Below are 21,180 nucleotides of genomic sequence, written 5' to 3' on the forward strand. Positions count from 1 at the left end.
ATCAGAAACAGTGCATCATCCTGTACTTTTCTTTCTCTTCCCTCATCCCTAAAACCCAATCAAGTCCTGAAAACTTGTATCTCCTTACTCAAATCTATTTCCCTCCATCATTCTCACTTACTCCAACAAGTCTCTTAATGGTCACCATGTAAATCATGCCTCTCTTTGGTCCATTGTTTACCCTGTAACCAGAGAAAATATTCTAAACATTTTAATCATGCCACTGCCCTGTTTAACACCCTTCAGTGGTTCATCATTGCCCTTAGGATCAAAGCCTATGTCTCCAGAGCTTCATCCCACATCTTTTCCTGCTACCCCGACTCTATTGCAGGCACATCAAACTATGACACTTGCCTTTTATCCTGAAAGATTCACATCCTCTTATCTCCAGGGCCTTGTTTATGCTGTCTCCACCTTCCTAGAACAATGTCATCCCCTTCATGTGGATAGCCTCTACTTCAGCTCTACGCCTAAAATGTTACTTTCTTTGGAGAGGCACCTCCTGATCTCCTTTCTCCTCATCTGAAGACTAGATTAGGGGTCTCTTCTCTGAATCCCATCAGAACCCATGCTCCCCACTGCATAGCAGTCTATTTTGTGAAGCATCTTATCTATACCCCCTAAACTCTAGGAGTATAGCCAGTATCCCTAGTTCTTAGCACAGTGCAGACACATAGTAAGTGTATGCTCAATAAATATTGCTGCCTGGATGAATTAACATTTCCAATAAAATTAGTATAACCTGCTCCATAAACTCAAAAACACATATATTTGCAATGCTTTTATTTTTTCCAAACAATTGCTTAATTACCCAAAAGCCCTTTTAGCAGGAAGCCCATTATGTCCCACTTGTAGAACACTCCCCCATAAATTGCCCAGATACCCCAAGAGATAACTTATTCAGTCTATAGCAGGTTCTGTTCTCAATTGGAGTCTGATCAATTGGCTAATGCCATAGTTTCTCATTATCTCACATTGTCACTTTTGGAAACTGGTCCCCCTCGATCCAAAAGGCAGTGCTTGTCCACTGCTTGTGGATGACGCCCTTGCCTGTCTATATTCCTGCTATGAGGTCGAACTCTCTGAAGGAAGACAGGTTAAGTTTGCCAAGGATGTTCTACATTTGGCCTCCCAAGGGCCCACTCTTAACAATCAGCCAGAGAAGCTCACACACAGCCACAGGAGGGTTGGGTCAGGATGACTCAATGTATCAAGGTTCCAGAACCACATTTCTCCCTTTCCCTCCAGCAAGCACCACTTCCCAAAAAATGAGGCAGTTTTTTGTTTATTTTGTTTATATCAAGACACAGAAAGTCTTGCTATGCCCTTCTCCCAGGACATTCAGAGCTCCCTACTGTTTGCCTATCCTTCTAAGTAAGGCTTCGCTCTGTCATTCTCTACCCTAGCCTGTGACCTGAAAGGAAAAGCACAAATTTGATCTTTTGCAGAGTACTTTTCTGGTCAGGCACCCTGGCACGTCAAGAAAGGAGAGACAGGTATGGAAAGATACTGAACTAGTTGAAGTTTGGAAACTTAAGTCTATCCTAATTTTGCAACCAACTGGTTGGCCTAATGACTTTAGCCTCTTTAGAGCTCAGTTTTTATCATCTGAAAAAGCAGAAGACACTTTGATCCTTTCTAGCTCTTTAGAATTCTATAATTTCAATATTTTTCTTAAAAATCAATTTTGTTGAAATATGATTTACATATAATGAAATGCATTTCAAGTATGCAGTTTCAAGTGTTTTGACAAATTTATACTATTGTCAAGTTATAAACCATTTCCATCACCCCAAAATGGAATTTCCATTTCCATCATAGTTCCCCCTCATGCCTCTCTGCAGTGAATCCCCCTGCCCTAGGCAACCACTGATCTGCTATTTGTTACTATAGATACTGGTTTTCCTATTCTAGAATTTCATGTAAACGGAATGATACAGTATATACTCTTTCTAGTTTACTATTTTTTATCATGGTAACATATGTATAACAAAAAAGTATGGAATGCTTCATAAATTTGTGTCATCTTTGTGCAAAGGTCTTGCTAATCTTTCCTGTATAGTTCCAGTTTTAGTATACATGGTGCCAAAGTGAACACAGTATGTAAAACACAGTATGTAAAGACCTCTTTCGTACCTGGGTTTGTTTTTTGTTTTTGCATGGCATAATATTTTTGTGATTCACTCCTGTTATTGCATGTTCAAGATATTTTAAATATATTTTTTAAGCAAATAGTGCTTTTAGACTGGATACTTTTTTGAATACCACCATTCAAATAATAAAAAGTTAAATAGGGACTTCCCTGGTGGCACAGTGATTAAGAATCCATCTGCCAATGCAGGGAACACGGGTTCAACCCCTGGTCCAGGAAGATCCCACATGCCGCAGAGCAACTAAGCCCGTGGGCCACAACTACTGAGCCTGCACTCTAGAGCGCATGCACCACAACTACTGAGCCCGCGAGCCTAGAGCCCGTGCTCCACAACAAGAGATGCCACTGCAATGAGAATCCCGCATACTGCAACAAAGAGTAGCCCCCCCAGCCACAACTAGAGAAAGCCCGCATACAGCAATGAAGACTCAACGCAGCCAAAAATAAATAAAATAAATAAAAGTTAAATAAACTTGAGTAATTTCTTGATTTCACATGGTATTTGTTTATTAGCAAAGAAAAGGATCCTCTGCTATTAATTTTCAGAATTGTTTGATTTCACAAGTGAGAACGTAATGGTGGCCCATATAAGGATGATATCAGAGCAGGGCAACAGGGATAACTCTATGGTAGCAGGTAATGGCAACCCATTGTGAGGAGAGCATTGGAGAGAGCGGCAGCAGCAGGGGCAGGAGATTGGCTCATACAGAGGATTCAACACATAATAAAAAATATTTCAGGGACTTCTCTGGTGGTCCAGTAGGTAAGACTCTACACTCCCAATGCAGGGGACCCAGGTTCAATCCCTGGTGGGGGAACTAGATCCCGCAGGCATGTCGCAACTAAGAGTCTGCATGCCTCAACTAAGAAGTCCACATGCCGCAACTAAGAAGCCCACGTGCCACAACTAAGACCCAGCACAGCCAAAATAAATAAATAAAATATTTTAAAATATATAGATATTTCAGATAATGGTAGCCAGATTTCTAACAAGGAAGAAACAAAAACAAAAAGGGAGAAAATTAGATGAATCCCGTGTTATTGAACTGGGTTTGGAATTATCTATGTGAAATAATAGTTTACAATACAGGTGGATAGTTATAGAAATAAATATAGAAGGAAGGTATATACTTACACTTCCTAGGTCTGACCACAGAGTGGGACTGGAAGTAGAAATATCCTAGTAGAGTATATCTAGGACCTAGATGTTGGTTTCTAAATAACATCGTCACTAAAAGGAACCAGTGTTCCTTGAATAAATAGCTGATTCCAGAGAGGAACAGGGAAAATACAAGTTGAGCTTGGAACATCTCATTGTGCTGAGAAGTATGGAAGTGATAAAAAATAAATGATGGAGAGATGCCAAGAGGACTCAGGATCTGGCTTGAAGGGGCTCCCACTGGCCAAGTCTGGGATAATTTGAGCATCGAATCAATGATATATATATATATATATATATATATTTTTTTTTAACCCCATTTCTGGTACATTCTAGCAGAGTCACCACAGGCATTTAATCACCTTGAGCCTCATTATATTTCTTTTTGTTTTTGGTACGCGGGACTCTCACTGTTGTGGCCTCTCCCGTTGCGGAGCACAGGCTCTGGACGCGCAGGCTCAGTGGCCATGGCTCACGGGCCCAGCCACTCTGCGGCATGTGGGATCTTCCCGTACTGGGGCACGAACCCGTGTCCCCTGCATCGGCAGGCGGACTCCGAACCACTGCGCCAACAGGGAAGCCCTCTAAACTGTTTTTTTAAAGAAAGATTAATTCAACTGGTTTCAGAAATCACTTTAAAAAAATTCATTCATTCATTTTTGGCTGCGTTGGGTCTTCGTTGCTGTGTGCAGGCTTTCTCTACTTGTGGCAAGAAGGGGCTACTATTCCTTGCAGTGCGAGGGCTTCTCAATGCGGTGGCTTCTCTTGTTGCGGAGCACAGGCTCTAGGCAAATGGGCTTCAGTAGTTGTGGCATATGGGCTCAGTAGTGGTGGTTCGTGGGCTCTAGAGTGCTGGCTCAGTAGCTGTGGTGCACAGGCTTAGTTGCTCTGTGGCATGTGGGATCTTCCGGACCAGGGCATGAACCTGTGTCCTCTGCACTGGCAGGCGTATTCTTAACCACTGAGCCACCAGGGAAGTTAGAAATCACTTTTAAAAAATATATTTACTATCTTGGCCAGAATTCCCTAGAACTTTTTCTCCCCCCCCCCCCCCCCAGAATTCTTTAGGCTCTGTTAGGATGCATTTGCTTGCAAGTAACAGGAAATCTAACTCAACTGTCGGAAACAATAAAAAAAAAACAGCATGTTCTCACAAAATGTTCTAAGGTAGTTTAGCCAAAGTGTTAATCACCAGCCCCAGACTTTCATTAAATTGTTCCCCTCTTCAGTCTTTCAGCATAGCAGCTTTGTCCTCCTCTCTTGGCTCTCCTCATGACTGCAATACGGTTTCAGCAACTCCAAGCTTAATGTTCTGACAATACAACATCCAAAGGCCTGAAAGGGAAGAAGAGTACATCCCTTACTCATGCCTATTTTTAAACATCAGGGAAAATTTCCCAGAAGCGCTACAACAGACTTTCCCTCACCTCCCATTGTCCATAATCACATACATGCTCCTCCTTAAATGAACCACTGGCAAGGGAATTTGAATAACCATTACTAGGCTGGACTAATCAAAATTCATCTTCTGGGGCTAGTAAAGGGTCAGCTTCCTTTACAAGCATTTTACCACTTAATACCTGAACAAAATTGGAATTCTATTAGCAAAGAAAGAAGGGAATGGCTGCTGGGTAAGCAACCAACATTATCTTCCACATAACACTCCTTAATTTGATTGAATAATCTTTAAAGATTTCTTTAGATAGCTCTGTTTTCCAATGTATAGGAAAGTTAAAAGAATATATATTTAGTGGATTAATGAATTTATTTCACCACATTCAGGGATTTGCTTTTTATAAATCCAATTATAACCAGTTCAAACCTCCACTCACAGTCCCCTCACTCCTTTGAATCACATCCATCCCACTGCTGGCTTCCCTGGACACATAATTCATCTATCTAATCACTGGTTTCCTCTCAACCTCAGCAGTCACTGAGATGGATTCACATCGTCATCTGATCACCATCTGTGTGGCCCAGTAGAGACCAAGGTATAGCTTGAATGGAGTAGGAGAGAAGGGTGAGCGATGAACAAAGGGATTGTAGGGACGACCCTGCCCCCTTCCCACATATGTTGATTCTAAAAGTGGAAAACCAAAAAACAATGTTTACATTACTATGATTGTGTAAATACTGTTCACTGAAGAGCCAAAGACTTTTCTCTGATTGTACTTTCTTCTCTGGTTCCAGTGCATGACTGAAAGAAGGTCCTCTTCATGTCTCTCCTCTGTTGGGTCCCTTGTTTTTTGGGTAACCACACCTTCTTTTCCTTTTGTTGGTGTATTACATACACAACCTCCTGAGAAAGTATGTATGGAAGGTAAACTTCCTGAGTCATTGATTAACTAAAGGTCTCTCCACTCTGCTCTCATACTTGATAGTTTAGGCACAGAATTCAAGATTCAAAGCATTTTCTATTGTCTTCTTTGCCTTGCTCCATTGTCCTCTACTTTCCCATGTTGCTCTTGAGAATACAATGTCATCTCAACTCCCTGTAATTTGACTACGGCTTGGTTTTTTCCCTCTGTGGGAGGTTTTAGTCTTCTCTTTACCTGCGGCATTGTGAATTTCACTACAATATAGATACACCTTGTTTTTTTTTTTTTTTTTTTGGCATCACTTACTTTTACATTTTATTGTAAAAAGCACATACAAGAGTTTTAAGAAATGATTAAGACAAATCAGAACCACGGTTGAGTTATTAAACCCATTTTTGTATACATACACTAAAATGCCAAAAGTAGAATATCATTAAATATGAGAAATATGGTAGCACTAACATATATACACAGCTCACACAGAGATCTGTCTGGGTCATCTCTGAATCTTTTATGTACATGTCATTGATACAAAAAGCCTGCAGTTGAACTTCTACTCTCCAATTGTCCTTTTCCTGATATATATGGTTAAATATTTAAGGAACTTTAGAGATATAAAGAAAATGCATTGAATGCTAAGGGCTCTATGTGCTTTACTCTGAACAATTGTGCACTGTACCTTGAGAAAAAAACTTTTGTAGTCCATTCCTAGCTAAGGTAGTGGAAGACTCTTCTAGTTCCTTTTTAGTCAGCTTAATTTTTTCCTAGTCAGTTATTTGAGGGCAAAGTACAAAAATAGCTTGGGAATCAAATCCCATTTTTACATTGTTAAGTTCATTATAAAATGCCACTCAATTTTTAAAAGTCACTAAAAGGACACTTTCTGCAGCAAAAAAGGGCTAAGTTCAAGTTCTTGTTGTTTGACAAAAACACAATAATATAATACATATGTCATATAATCATTACAGCCTAAAGTGAAGTGTATGCAGTTTAGGGGAAAACAACTTTGCAATTATTTGTTTCTTGTCTCCTTCCCAAACAATGAGGAGAATCTCTTGTCATTTTATCTATGTACTTCTTTTTTAAATCTTAGTTTATATGCTGAAAGTTTACGAATTTATATTCAAAATGTGTAATGGCACTTTTCTATACACAGTGGCTTCTCGGTGGTTTAGCTGAGTTCTTCTGCATACAATGAATTGACTTCTAGGTAGCTGACAACTCCTGGGTAGGGCTCTCTCCTAGAATGTTTGTTTCAGTGTGAATGACAAGAAGCTGGGCACAATTCTACCAGATGCCCCAATCCAAGTCTGCTCTTCTATTTTAATTTCTCATTTCAGCCAGTGGCTCTTCCAAGAAAAAAATCTTGAGATTATCCTCAATTTTCCACCCCTGTCCTACCATTTCATAACTCAATTTCCAAGTTTTGTTGATTTTATTTCCTAAACAGCTCTTGACTCTCATGCTTCCTATTTCATCCCCACTTAATCATTTTATGTGTCAATTTGGCTACATTATAGTACCCAGTGAATCTATAATTGAGACAGGAAGGAAGAGGGCAGGGCACAACCACTAAGAACAGGATACCACGAAAACTGGTTAGAACCTACTAGACCCAAGATGGCAGAAGATTCGACTGCCAATAGACCTGGAGCCTCATTATACACTCACTGTAACATATTAGCATACGCTAAAGGACACACCCACAGGTGCCATGACAGTTCTGAGGCCAACCATAAAAGGCCAAAAAGTGGGTGGTGCCCCAATTCCTGGAAATCCCCACTCCTTCTCCAAGATAGTTAGAAATTCCTGCCACTTGTTAACCTGTGAAATTACCCAGTCCATAAAAACTAATCATCCACACACCTTGAGGCCGCTCTCACCTTCTGAGATGGTCCAAACTCTGTGAAGTGTGTTCTCTCTCTAAATAAACCTGCTTTCACTTTACTATGGCCTGCTCTTGAATTCTTTTCTGCATGAAGTGAAGGACCCTCACTTGGTGGCTGGTCCCAGGGACTCACTCAAGACCTGGGAGACCTGGGACAAGAACATCCTCTTGTGCTCCATTTTTTCCTACAATATAATGATTTTAAAATAAAGTTAAAAAAAAATAAAAACTAGGTCAAGAGTTAGGTAAAGCCTAGCTTTAAAAACTAGGTAAAGCCTAGCTTCTCCAACCCTAACCCCTCTACCTCATTCCTGCTGCCCATAGATAACCAGTTTTTGTTATTTTTTGGTTGATTTCTGTTTCTTTTTGCAAAAATAAATAAAGGTGTTTGTTGTTGAACTAATATGGATATATTGCTAAGTAAAATAGTGAATATATATGTTTTTAACAAAATAAATTATTTATTTATTTTGGGCTGCATTGGGTCTTTGTTGCTGTGCGTGGGCTTTCTCTAGTTGCGGCGAGCAGGGGTAGTACTCTTTGTTGCAGTACACGGGCTTCTCACTGCGGTGGCTTCTCTTGTTGCGGAGCACGGGCTCTAGGCTTGCAGGCTTCAGTAATTGTGGCTCACCAGCTTAGCTGCTCTGCAGCATGTGGGATCTTCCCAGACCAGGGCTCGAACCCATGTCCCCTGCATTGGCAGGGAAGCCCCACCTATTTGGATTTTATTCAAATGAAAGGTAAACTTCTATTGTGTTTGAGCCATTTTGGGATTTGCAGTTAGAATTACCTTAAACCATAATTTAGTGTGTAATAAATTCAGCATCTCAAACTAGTGGAGGAAAGAATTCTATCCAATATGTGTGCTTATTGACACCTTGGAAACTGGGTAGCCATCTGAAAGAAAAATAAAGTTGCATCCATAGTTCACATATTATACCATTAAAACTTTCAAATGAATCAAATACTTAAATGGGAAAAATAAAATCACACAAGTTCTAGAAGAAAAGAATGGAGAATTTCTTTATAGCCTTTGAATGTGAAAGACCTTTCTACATGTGACTCAAAATCTAAAGTCATGAAAGACTAGATTGGTAAATTTGAGTAGCTAAACATAAAAACTCTGAATGACCAAAAGACACCATTTACCAAGTAAAAGTACAAATGATAAATAGGAAATTTCTTCACTTTGTTTCCTCAGCCTTAAGGGTGGTGGCTATACCTACAATTACTCTACTACCTCAATGTCCTCTTTTCATTTTTTAAATCCTCCATTGCCTATATAATCAATTTCTTTCTTTTTTGGCTGAGCGGCTTGCGGGATCTTACTTCCCAGACCAGGGATCAAACCCGTGCCCCCTGCAGTGGAAGTGTGGAGTCCTAACCACTGGACAACCAGTGAAGTCCCTAACCAATTTCTAATATTAACACCCATCTATTGCAACACCTAGCATGGTTTCCGTTTCCTGACATGCAATCTTTTTATAGTCTTTAATTTTTAAACCAGGTAAACTATTTTTAAAAAATAAGGGACTTCCCTGGTGGCGCAGTGGTTAAGAATTCCCCTGCCAATGCAGGGGACACGGGTTCGAGCCCTTGTCCGGGAAGATCCCACATGCCGCGGAACAACTAAGTCCGTGCACCATAACTACTGAGCCTGCGCTCTAGAGCTTGCGAGCCACAACTACTGAGTCCACATGCCACAACTACTGAAGCCCGCATGCCTAGAGCCCGTGCTCCACAACAAGAGAAGCCACTGCAATGAAAAGCCTGTGCACCGCAATGAAGAGTAGCCCCCGCTCACCGCAACTAGAGAAAGCCCGCGCCCAGCAACGAAGACCCAATGGAGCCAAAACCAAACAAATAAATAAATAAATAAATTTATTTTAAAAACAAAGAAAAGAAAAAATAGAACAAGGTAGTTGGACTTAATCAGGTATAAAAGCCTTTAGAAAGCCATAGTAGGGACTTCCCCGATGGCACAGTGGTTAACAATCCACCTGCCAATGCAGGGGACACGGGTTCGATCCCTAGTCCAGGAAGATCCCACATGCCGTGGAGCAACTAAGCCCGTGCGCCACAACTACTGAGCCTGTGCACCACAACAAAAGAAGCCACCGCAATGAGAAGCATGTGCACCACAATGAAGAGTAGCCCCGGCTCGCTGCAACTAGAGAAAGCCTGTGTGCAGCAACAAATGCAGCCAAAAAGAAATTAAAAAAAAAAAGTTAAAAAAAGAAAGCTGTAGTAATTAAGACGGTGTAGTTCTAGCACAGGATTAGACAAAGACCAATGGAACAAACTAAGGATCCCAGAAAAGCTTACACATAAATGGAAACATGATACTACATGACAGGCAGCATTATAAGTCAGGGAAGAAAGTATGAATGAAGCTGAAATCATTTTATATTTAAATGGAAAAAAATAAGAATCAGATCCTGGGACTTCACTGGTGGTGCAGTGGTTAAGAAGACTCTGTGCTCCCAATGGATCAACTAGGTTTCAATCCCTGGTTGGGGAACTGGATCCCACATGCATGCCACAACTAAGAAGCCCATGAGCCACAACTAAAGGAAACTGCCTGCTGCAACTAAGGAGCCCACGTGCCACAACAAAGGAGCCTGTGAGCCACAACTAAGGAGCCTGTGAGCCACAACTAAGACCCGGCGCAACCAAATAAATAAAATAAATAAATATTAAAAAAAGAAAAAAGAGGGCTTCCCTGGTGGCGCAGTGGTTGAGAGTCCGCCTGCCGATGCAGGGGACATGGGTTCGTGCCCCGGTCTGGGAGGATCCCACATGCCGCGGAGCGGCTGGGCCCGTGAGCCATGGCCACTGAGCCTGCGAGCCATGGCCACTGAGCCTGCGCGTCCGGAGACTGTGCTCCGCACGGGAGAGGCCACAACAGTGAGAGGCCTGTGTAATGCAAAAAAAAAAAAACCCAAAAAAACCAAACAAACAAAAAAAGAAAAAAAGAAAAAAGAATCAGATCCCCACTTTGTATCACACACAAAGTCAATACCAGATAGATTAAAGTTATAAGTATGAAAAGGCAAAACTTAAAAAAAAATTTTAATTTATTTTTGGCTGTGTTGGGTCTTCGTTGCTGCGCACGGGCTTTCTCTAGTTGCGGCCAGTGGTGGCTACTCTTCATTGCGGTGCACGGGCTTCTCATTGCAGTGGCTTCTCTTGTTGCAGAGCATGGGCTCTAGGTGCGTGGGCTTCAGCAGTTGCAGCACATGGGCTCAAGAGTTGTGGCTTGCAGGCTCTAGAGCGCAGGCTCAGTAGTTGTGGCGCATGGGCATACTTGCTCCGCGGCATGTGGGATCTTCCCGGACCAGGGCTTGAACCTGTGTCCCCTGCATTGGCAGGCGGATTCTTAACCACTGCACCAACTGGGAAATCCCAAAACTTTAAAACTTTTGAAAGTAAATATTGGTGTAAATATTTGAATAAGAAAGGATTTCTTAAATGAGACTCAGAAAGTACTAACCATAGGGGAAAAAACTGTCAAATATGACATTAAAATTAAATTCTACAAACAAAGGCACCTTAAACAAAGTGGAAAGCAATGCCATAGTCTGGAAGAAGATATTTATAGTGCATAGAATCAATAAAGGATTAGTAGCCAGATTATAAACATAGCCTACAAAATCAGATTTTTAAAACTCAATAGAAAAATGGGCAAAGGGTATCAACAGGCAATTTTCAAAGGACTAAACACACTTGGGCAATAAACATCTGAATATATGCTCAACCTCAGTAATAATCAGCAGCATATAAATAAAAATAACAAGTCACCATTTCATACTCATTAGACTAATAAAAATTAAAGTCTATCAGTACCTTGGTAACCATTCACAAACATTCAGAACCCTAAAGGTAGGAATGGGGACGCTCTGAGGTGATCACGTCTTGTTTTGGCCAATTAAATGTGAGCAGAAGTGACGTCCGTCACTTCTGTGCAGAAACTTTCACAGCCAGAGTGCGAGCCCTTTAGTTCTTTCTCCCTGCCTCTCAGAAGCATGTGTCAGGATGGATCCTCTCAGCCCAGGTCCCTGAGTGACTGCGACGAACGGCCCTTCACTGTTTACCTGCACTGCACTTGCAGCAAGAAACAAACCTTTGAATTAAGTCACTGGTGGTTCTTGGTTATTGTGGCTTAATTTAGTCATCCTGATGATACAACCTTCATTGTTGGTGAGGAAGCTGAACAACAGGGACTCTCACATACTGCTAGCAGGAGGCCAAGCTGGTACAGCAACTCTGGAGAAAAGTTTGGAAACTTTTAGTCAATTTGTGCAACTCATATATGCACAAGGACAATGTTGGAAAGTTTTTATTGCAGCATTATTTTAAGAAAAAAACTGAAAATAAACTCAATGCCCACTGACAGGAAATAGATGTATACATTTCTGTAGATTCATAGAATAGATGACTATAGCTAAAATAGATAAACAGAAGCTATCTGTCTTAAAATGTATAAATCTCAAAACCATAATTTAGAGTATAAAAAATCATATAAGGAGATGAGTTCACTATATAAAGTTTAAATAGTATATTATGTTATGGATACATAGTATATGTAGTAAAAGTATAACAACATGCATGGGCATAATAAACATCAAATTCCAGGGAAGTGTTTACTTCTGGGAAAGGAAGAGCTAGAAGCAGTGTTATCTATATGGGGTGAGGGTATTTGAAATGCTTCATTTCTTAAAAAAAAACATATATATATCATATTATTATGTTAAAATGCCGGGTGGTAGGTACCTGAATGTTTGTTGTATTATCCTCTGTACTTTTCCATCTAGTTGAAATATTTAATAATAATTAAAAAGAAAACATAGGCAAACAACAATGAAAAGAAAGAGCATCTATAATTCTGCCTCACCTGCTCCATCCCTGAAATGACCTCTATTAACATATTGGTGTAAACCTGTCTAATGCTTCTCTGTGTCTTTGTGTCTCTGCCCAGCTGGCTAGGAGGAACAGGGTGGCAAGTCTTCAGATAACTGCAGCGAGGACAGTGCGGAGTTTCGCAGGCTAGATATTTTGGACCTCAACTTACTCATTTAGAAGACATAGTTTTGCTAAGTTAAAATATTTATTAAAAGGAGAAACATTTCATTATTCTATATTTAAGAATTTGCATTAATTCATTTCCCATCACTTATTTTGATTTTTTAAACATTTTTCCTCTCAATTTTTCAGAACTATTAGAGACTTCTAAATGCATATAAAACCTTTAGAATAAACATACAAAAGCATGGCTATGAGAACAGACAATTCCAGCATTGAAGAAGGGCGTCATATTTAAGCTTGATCTTTTAAGTGGTGTTTCTCGTTTTGTTTTTCTGCTTTTCTACCTTTTTCTCATTTGCCTTCTAGGATTCCTTATTAGCTAAAATTCCCCTTATCAGCTCTCTCCCCAATATTCTGTTTCCTTCTACAAACAATATGCGTATGCACAGTTGGTAAGGAAGACTAAGCAAGCATGAAGCTTAATGTGATTTAATTTAAACTATGGTTTCCTTGAGCTTTTAGCGCTGCCTTGTGGCAGTACTCTGATGTCAGAATCTATACTTTCCTGATTTCTTTTTATGCTCCTGAACACAACTCTGACTGAGGTTTACAGTATTAGTCATTTAAAGATATCATGTCACACAGCAGTATGGTTCTCAACGTGTCTGAAATAGAGTCACCTGGTGACCTTTAAAAAAATGCTAACCTAGGCCCACTCCAGAACCACTGTCAGAGAGACTTACACTGATTTGTTGGACAAAGCTAGATGTCATTTAACAAATATTCAGCTATTGCACATTACGTACTGGGAAAAAGTCATGTTTCTTCCCTGAGTATATGACTACTTAACATTAGAAATGAATAATGCACTTTAGAAATCCTCCCTCAAGTATTTGTTCCTGATGTAAAATAATTCTGACAGTTGCCTACGTTCCTTGCTGAAGTTTCACTTTTTCTTAATTTTTTTTGAAATTCTCACCGGCATGTGGGATCTTAGTTCCCCGACCAGGGATCAAACCCATGCCCGCTGCAGTGGAAACGTGGAGTCTTAAACCACTAGACCGCTAGGGAAGTCTCTGAGAGTCTCATAATTTCAATGGTCAATAGCTTCTGGTTGGCTCAAATTTTTTTTTTTTTAAGATTTTTTGATGTGGACCATTTTTAAAGTCTTTCATGAATTTGTTACAATATTGCTTCTGTTTTATGTTTTGGTTTTTGCCCGTGAGGCATGTGGGATCTTAGCTCCCTGACCAGAGATCGAACCCCACCCCCTGCATTGGAAGGCGAAGTCTTAACCACTGGACCATCAGCAAAGTCCTCAATTTTTTTCTTTAATTTGGGAAAATATATTAACTACAGACAAGCATAGTCTAAAACAACCTATCACTCAAAATTAACAAATGTGAACACTGTTGTTTGTTTCGTATATAATTTTACTAATACAGCATAAGAGTTGGTTGGGGAGTCAAGGTCAATAACAACAACAAAAGCAGTGAGAACATCTGACTGCTAAACTGTGGAAACGTTGTGAATGCAACACGATTCAGAGAAGAGAGAGGTCAGCAGATTCATGGAGAAGGTGAGATTTGAGCAGGGACCTGGAGCAAGGGAAAAACTTCAATAGGTAGCAAAGCAAAAGAGCAATCTAGATGGGAGAACAGCATGAGGCAAGGCCAAAAGTGGGAATGAGCACAACATAGTTATTTCTAAATAATAATGGTCTAATAATATTTTACATTTTTTGAGCACTTACATATGTCAGGCACTGTTCTAACTGCTTTACATGCATGTGTTAACTTGTTTAACATAGCAATACCGTCATCAAGGGCACACTGCTCAGGTCATTCTTTTCTGTTTCTCTTAGACAAGTTGCTATGTCTGGGACTCAGTTTCTCCATCTGGAAAAAAAAAAAGCAGATAATACTGTTCTGTGCATGGATATGTGCATATAGGTAAACATAAGAAGAGACTAAGTAGAAAATGATATACCTGTTAGGGTAAATTGGTAGATAAATGGTAACTCTATGTTTAATTTCTTTTGAGGAACTTCCAGACTGCTTTGCAAAGTGCAAAATAGCTGCTCCATTTTACATTCTCACCAGGAGTTCATGAGGATTCCAATTTTGCCACATTCCTGGCAACATTATTAGGTGGCTTTTTGGTGATAGCTATTCTACTGGGTATGAAGTGGTAACTTGTGGTTTTCATTTGCATTTCCCTCATGGCTAATGATGTTGAGCATCTTTTCAAGTGGTTTTGGCCAAATGGCCATCTTCTTTGGAGAAATGTCTATTCAAAACCTTTAGCATTTAAAAAACTGGGTTGTCTTTTTAAAATTTTGAGTTGTAAGAGTTCTTCATAAATTCTGGATATAAGTTCCTTATCAGATATGTGATTTGTAAATATTTTCTCCCATTCTATAGGCTGTCTTTTCACTTTCTTGATTGTGTATTGAAACACAAATGTTTTTAATCTTGGTAAAGTCCAATTTATCTAGTTTTCCTTTTGTTGCTTGTGCTTTTAGTGTCTTATCTAAGTATCCATTGTTAAATCCAAGGTTGTAAAGATTTACCCCTGTGTTTTCCTCTAAGAGTTTTAGTCTGCTTTTACAATTAGGTCTTAGATCCATTTTGAATCAATTTTTTGTATATAGTGTGAGATGGGGTCTAACTTCACTCCTTTGCATGAAGCTATCATTTTCCCAGCACCATTTGTAGAAAAGACTATTCTTTCCCCATTGAATGGTCTTGGCACTATTGTTGAAAATCAGTTGGCCATAAATAGATGGGCTTATTTCTGGACTCTCAATTCTGTTTCATTGATCTGTATGTCTATCCATATGCTAGTACTACACTGCCTTGATTACTGCACCTTTGTAGTAAGAGTTGAAATCAGAAAGTGTGAACCCTTTGTTCTTATATCAGACTTGCCGATGTCCTGCTTTTATTATGGAGACTTTTACAAGTCCTGCTTTTATTATGTTAAGTTGGAGACACCTACTGATATTCCAAATACAAATCTCAAGTAGGCACTTGGAGTGGTAAAATTGTTTCAAGGTGTTGGAATGTGTTGATAGGCCTAGACTTCAATCCCAGTGTGCGGATTACTTTAGCTCCCTGAACTTTCTTCTCCACCTATAAAATGGGGATAATACCCGATTTGGGGGTTTACTGTGAGACTGAAGGAGATAAGGCACTTAAGAGAGCTAGCAGCATTCTCAGCAGCTACTAATTTAGCAACCACTCTTCTACAGTTTGATAAGAACTACTCTTGTCATAGACAAGTAGTAAAAGCGAAACTAGCTACGTTTTCTCAAGGAAAGATAATCCTGGAAGGAGAGCTGCTATAAAACCATGCTGCAGCCTCACTCTCTCCTTCAGTAAACCTCTTTGAAGACAGCACAGGTCACTCACCACCACATAGCAGGAAACAGTTTTCCTACCTCTTCCTACAAATCCTGTTTACACTGCTTGAATGAGGCAAGAGGTTTAGTATAACAAAGTAACAAATGATGCCACAGCAACCACTGAACTATTATGTGCCTCTTCTCTTTCCTGCATTAAACAAACACACATCAGTCTTAGCAACTCAAGTTATAGGAAGAGGGATATCAATCTCCCATCTTAAAGACTTTTTTTTTTTTTTTTTTTTTTTTTTTTGCGTTACATGGGCCTCTCACTGTTGTGGCCTCTCCCGTTGCGGAGCACAGGCTCCGGACGCGCAGGCTCAATGGCCATGGCTCACGGGCCCAGCCGCTCCGCGGCACGTGGGATCCCCCCAGACCGGGGCACGAACCCGTGTCCCCCGCATCGGCAGGCGGACTCTCAACCACTGCGCCACCAGGGAAGCCCCATCTTAAAGACTTTTAAGGGCACTTCCCAAATATTAAAATAACAGGGAATTCCCTGGTGATCCAGTGGTTAGGACTCCACACTCTCACTGCGAAGGGCCCAGGTTTAATCCCTGGTCAGGGAAATAAGATCCCACAGTGCAACAATAATAATAGTTAACATTTCCGGAGGCCTTAGGATTAGCCAGAAAATACTGTGCTAATTGTTTTAGATCTCTAAATCATTTACCTCCCCCCAACAGTCCTATAAAAGTGGAAATAATATTATCCCCGTATCATCCTCCCCAATAGATCACCTTTAAATGAGAGAGTTAGCCAATTAGAATTGGACTGGCTAGGGACTTCCCTGGTGGCGCAGTGGTTAAGAATTCACCTGCCAATGCAGGGGACACAGGTTCAAGCCCTGGTCAGGGAAGATCCCACATGCTGCGGAGCAACTAAGCCTGTGTGCCACAAACACCGAGCCTGCGCACTAGAGCCCACACGTCACAACTACTGAGCCCGTGAGCCACAACTACTGAGCCTGCGTGCCTAGAGCTCGTGCTCCGCAACAAAGAGAAGCCACTGCACCGCAACGAAGAGTAACCCCCGCTTGCCACAAATAGAGAAAGCCCGCGCGCAGCAACGAAGACCCAACACAGACAAAAATAAATAAATAAATAAATAAATTTAAAAAAAGAATTGGACTGGCTAGGTATCCCCAGTGCCTTGTAACTGAGCCGTGTGAAAAGGTGAGGTTCATAATAGTTCTTTAAGGAATAGTTGAGGGTTGAAGAATTAATTCGAGGTACTGGAGATAAAAGCGCTTTTGTTTGTTTGTTTGTTTTTATACTAAGATTTGCCTTTGGCAGATTAGCATGACAGGGCTTCAGCCTCTGCTTCCAAAGCACTTAGCATATCTCACAATACCTGGCTGAGTGTTCTGAAGAAGGACAATAACAAAATGATCCAACAGTATGGAATCAGCACTGTTACCAAATTATCTTTTCTGTAGTATTTTACCCTTAAATGTTTTGCTGAATCTTTACCAGGATAATCTCATTTAAAACAACTTTAAAATTTACAAAGTTCACCTCTTCCATGAAAACCTGTGATCTAGAGCCCATCCGACCATTTTTGAGAAGATGGAATGATTCAGATCAGGGGACTTTGCAAACAACTTTTGTCATTAATGTTTATTTCAATTAAATAAATGTGAATTCAGAATTAATGGGAAGATAAAACCTCAAAGTATTTGGCAAAACAAATGCTATTACGAGCTTGATTAAAATGTTTGTGGTACCTGTTCTATGAATTACAGACGTCCACAAAATTAAAAGCACATTCTGAAGAAAATCAAATTCTGATAAATTCTGTTTGTAAAAATTCAGCGGTACAGTCCCCCCCAGGGGAGAAGTAATTTGCCTTGTTACCATCAGTTAAAAATCAAATGAGCATATTTTCCTCTCTTAATTGTGACCGTCACAGCACTGTAGAACATGTACAAACTTAAACCCTTTTGATCAGAGTAAACTAAACAAGATGCTGGTATTTAACAGGGTGTACAGAACATGTAGTATAAAACATTTTCTTTTGAAAATAAAAATTTTATAATCTGTTTCAAAAATATCAAACAATTGAAAAATATATCGACTGCAACAAAATTTCCAAACAGAAGTTCAAAAATCTTGGCGAAGCCATACATATAACATCAAATAAAATCTAGCTTCATTTACCAACTAAAACACTCATTAAAAATAATGATTTCTGTACGTCTAAACTGAGTGTAACACTTGGACATTTCAATAGAAATTGCTGTTCTGTCATACACTATTAAAGTCTGTTCTCTAATCTGAAGAAATTTCAATTATAAGGCAAAGGAAGACTAAAAATAGAAACAGTGCATCTTAAAGTTTTTCAGAGACCTACATATAAGTAATTTCCAAACGCATAATTTTTATATGCTTATGGTTTGGAACAAATTTTCCCTGAGCACTCTTTCTGCTTGGTTAGAAAATTAAAACATGATCTATAGAATAGAATTTGATTTTGATTTTTCTTAAATATATGCAATTTTTCATCCATCAAATGTATTTGGGAATCTTTCCTTCTAGACATCTCTAAAGTAATAACTAATTATAACTGTTTTAAGGGGCTATTCGAATGGCTATAGAAATATGGTTGAGTTTTAGTGCCCTGAGAACTGTACAGTGGGTGTCTCATACAACTGAAATGATTTACTAGCCTTAAAATTATCAATGGTTATTTTAACAAATTCAGAATGGCACTAGCTTCACAGAAGAAAGAGGTAATAATCAGTAATTCCAGCTCAGATGACCAATAATAAGCACTAAAAACTAAAAAAAACACAACTAAAAAAAAAAAAAAGTTGGATTAACATTGTGCTTTCTATGGAATAATGCTGAAAAAAAATTAAGGCTTCTGCCCAATCCAGGAACTACTTCATCTTGAAAATTTATTTAATGCAGTCTTGAGATCTGTAACTCCTTAATAGTCATGCAAACTTAAAATTAGCATCACTGGAAATTTCATCACACAAATTGCAGTTCTCAGTGCTATCCCAAGATTTACAGCCCAAAAGACATACTATAATTAGTGCACATGTACCATACCACTACCAGCTGTGTTCCCCTAATTTTTAAGGTCTTAAAAAACTCTTAGCTACTTGAGAGTTTAGACCTCTTCTCTTTCAAATAAATAAAGGATAACAAATACTAGGAGCCTTAACTATGCAAATTTGTAAATACTAATTTTCTACATAGCCTAGCATCACACCAAAGGAAAATTAGGTTTAAGAAGTTTCATATTTACAATTAGATTTCATAAGACCTAACTATATGTATCTCTTAGCACTACGATTTATGTGGCTTGCAAGAATAATTAATAAATAACTTAAAACATTTAGAAGTCATCGTTCTGAAGACCTTCAAGAAGTGATGAGCAATTTCAGATGTCCAGCGGTGAGTCTTCTGTCTTCTTATATTTTAAGGTGCTTTATGCAGGCCGACCTTGACCAAAACGACTTTTAGACCTAGATTTTTTAAACAGAAAATAAGGTCAGAGGTGCTTCTAAAACAGTAAGTTGCCACTGCTTTAGGTCATGTTTGCTTGACAGTGTCAAAGTTTAATGAAACTTCATGTAGCTCCATAATCCATTTTCAAAAATTCTTGGAGATGTATTTTGGAATTCAAATATTTTTTAATTTGGGGGAAATAATATGTACATATATCGTATATTATGAATCTGGAGCAGTGCCCCACAACCAAACACATTAATACTTCTTCAGTGAAACAAATGAGCATTTACGTTAAGTGGGATAAATAAAAACTATAAATAGTACCACAGTAGCTCAGGTCAGGCTTGAGTTGCCACAAATGTATGAAAAAAGCTTTTGGCTTTCTGAGCTTTCTGGATTTCAGAATTGCAGATAGGCATTTGGATCTGTAGTATTAATAATCAAATCTCAGTAACTGTTAATCTTTCAAAGAAAATCTGTGCTGTAAAATGACACAGAACATACAAATAAGATTTTATTAAGAGAGATAGAACAAGAAACAAGAAAGGTTTCGATGATTTATATAAAGTAGTAATATATTATCTATAAATAGTATAAAAATTCTGCTAATTCACACTATAGCTTACATTTTTATCAGCAGTTGGCTCAGAACGGAGCTGGCTCAATAAACAGAAAACTTTTTAAAAAGTATACTTTCATTAAATTTTGTGATCATGACCTCTTAAAGTCTTAACTTTTAAGTTAAAATCTGGTTCTAATTAATGTCTTGATGATCAAATCCCCGAAACAAAATAAAACCAAACGCAAATTATGTGCTTCTAGTGTTCATATGATTTTTCAAAAAAAAAAAAAATCACTTCAAAGCTAGTGGCATTCTGAATTCATTTATGCTGATTCACCTTGTGTTTTTCTCTGAGCTGCTTTGCCGTGCATTGACTGGCACTGAGGCCTTGATTTGTGCTTCGATCCTAGAATAAATACCTCCTGCAAACTGCACAGTAAAGGAGAAAAATCAAGTTATTATCTTTAAGGAACCAATAGAAGCTCTGCTTTATTGAAATGGCATTACTTTTTAACTTAGAAGTAATTTTATTTTTATTTATTTTTTATTTATTTTGATTTTTTAAATTCAGGCTCTGAGCTACAATTTGTTTTTCTTATTTTATATAAGTAAAATTCATCCATTTTAGTGCACTGTTCTGAGTTTTGAAAATGCATACAGTTGTGTAACCACTCATAATGGAGACATAAAGCAGTTCAAACACCCCAAGAAAATCCCCTTGTGCCCCTTTTAAGTCCAACGATTTGACACTACCAATTCCTGGCAACCACTGACTTGTTTATGTCCCTATACTTTTGCATTTACCAAAACATTATATAAATAGAATCATACAGTCTGTAGCCTTCTGAATCTGGCTCCTTTTGCTTAGCATAATGTGTAGGATATTCATCTATGTTGCAGCATGTATCAACAGCTCATTCTTTTTTTTTTTTTTGCGGTACGCGGGCCTCTCACTGTTGTGGCCTCTCCCGTTGTGGAGCACAGGCTCCGGACGCGCAGGTCCAGGGACCATAGCTCACGGGCCTAGCCGCTCCGCGGCATGTGGGATCTTCCCGGACCGGGACACGAACCTGTGTCCCCTGCATCGGCAGGCGGACTCTCAACCACTGCGCCATCAGGGAAGCCCCAATAGCTCATTCTTTTTATCTATTCTAGTCTTACTCATTTATCATGTAAAGGACATTTGGGTTGTTTTTAGCTCTTGGCAAT

At 39.2% G+C, this 21,180-nt stretch overlaps 1 protein-coding gene across 4 annotated transcripts in view; it reads right to left on the reverse strand.

Moving 5' to 3' along the window:
• Positions 1 to 14,383: 14,383 nt before the first annotated feature.
• Positions 14,384 to 21,180, reverse strand: part of SANBR (SANT and BTB domain regulator of CSR) — a gene marked incomplete at both ends in the record, with an annotated part of 69,569 nt that continues 62,772 nt past the window's right edge. For 3 of the 4 annotated variants that reach the window (XM_079721469.1, XM_079721471.1, XM_079721468.1), the window contains 2 exons: positions 19,387 to 19,423; positions 20,309 to 20,400. In XM_079721469.1, coding sequence (XP_079577595.1) covers positions 19,387 to 19,423; positions 20,309 to 20,400 — 129 coding nt within the window. Of the gene's footprint in view, positions 14,441 to 19,386; positions 19,424 to 20,308; positions 20,401 to 21,180 lie in introns of those variants that run through there. The other variant, XM_079721470.1, reaches the window with a different exon arrangement.

This window comes from Hyperoodon ampullatus, assembly GCF_949752795.1.
Source record: "Hyperoodon ampullatus genome assembly, chromosome: 15".
NCBI lineage: Eukaryota > Metazoa > Chordata > Mammalia > Artiodactyla > Ziphiidae > Hyperoodon > Hyperoodon ampullatus.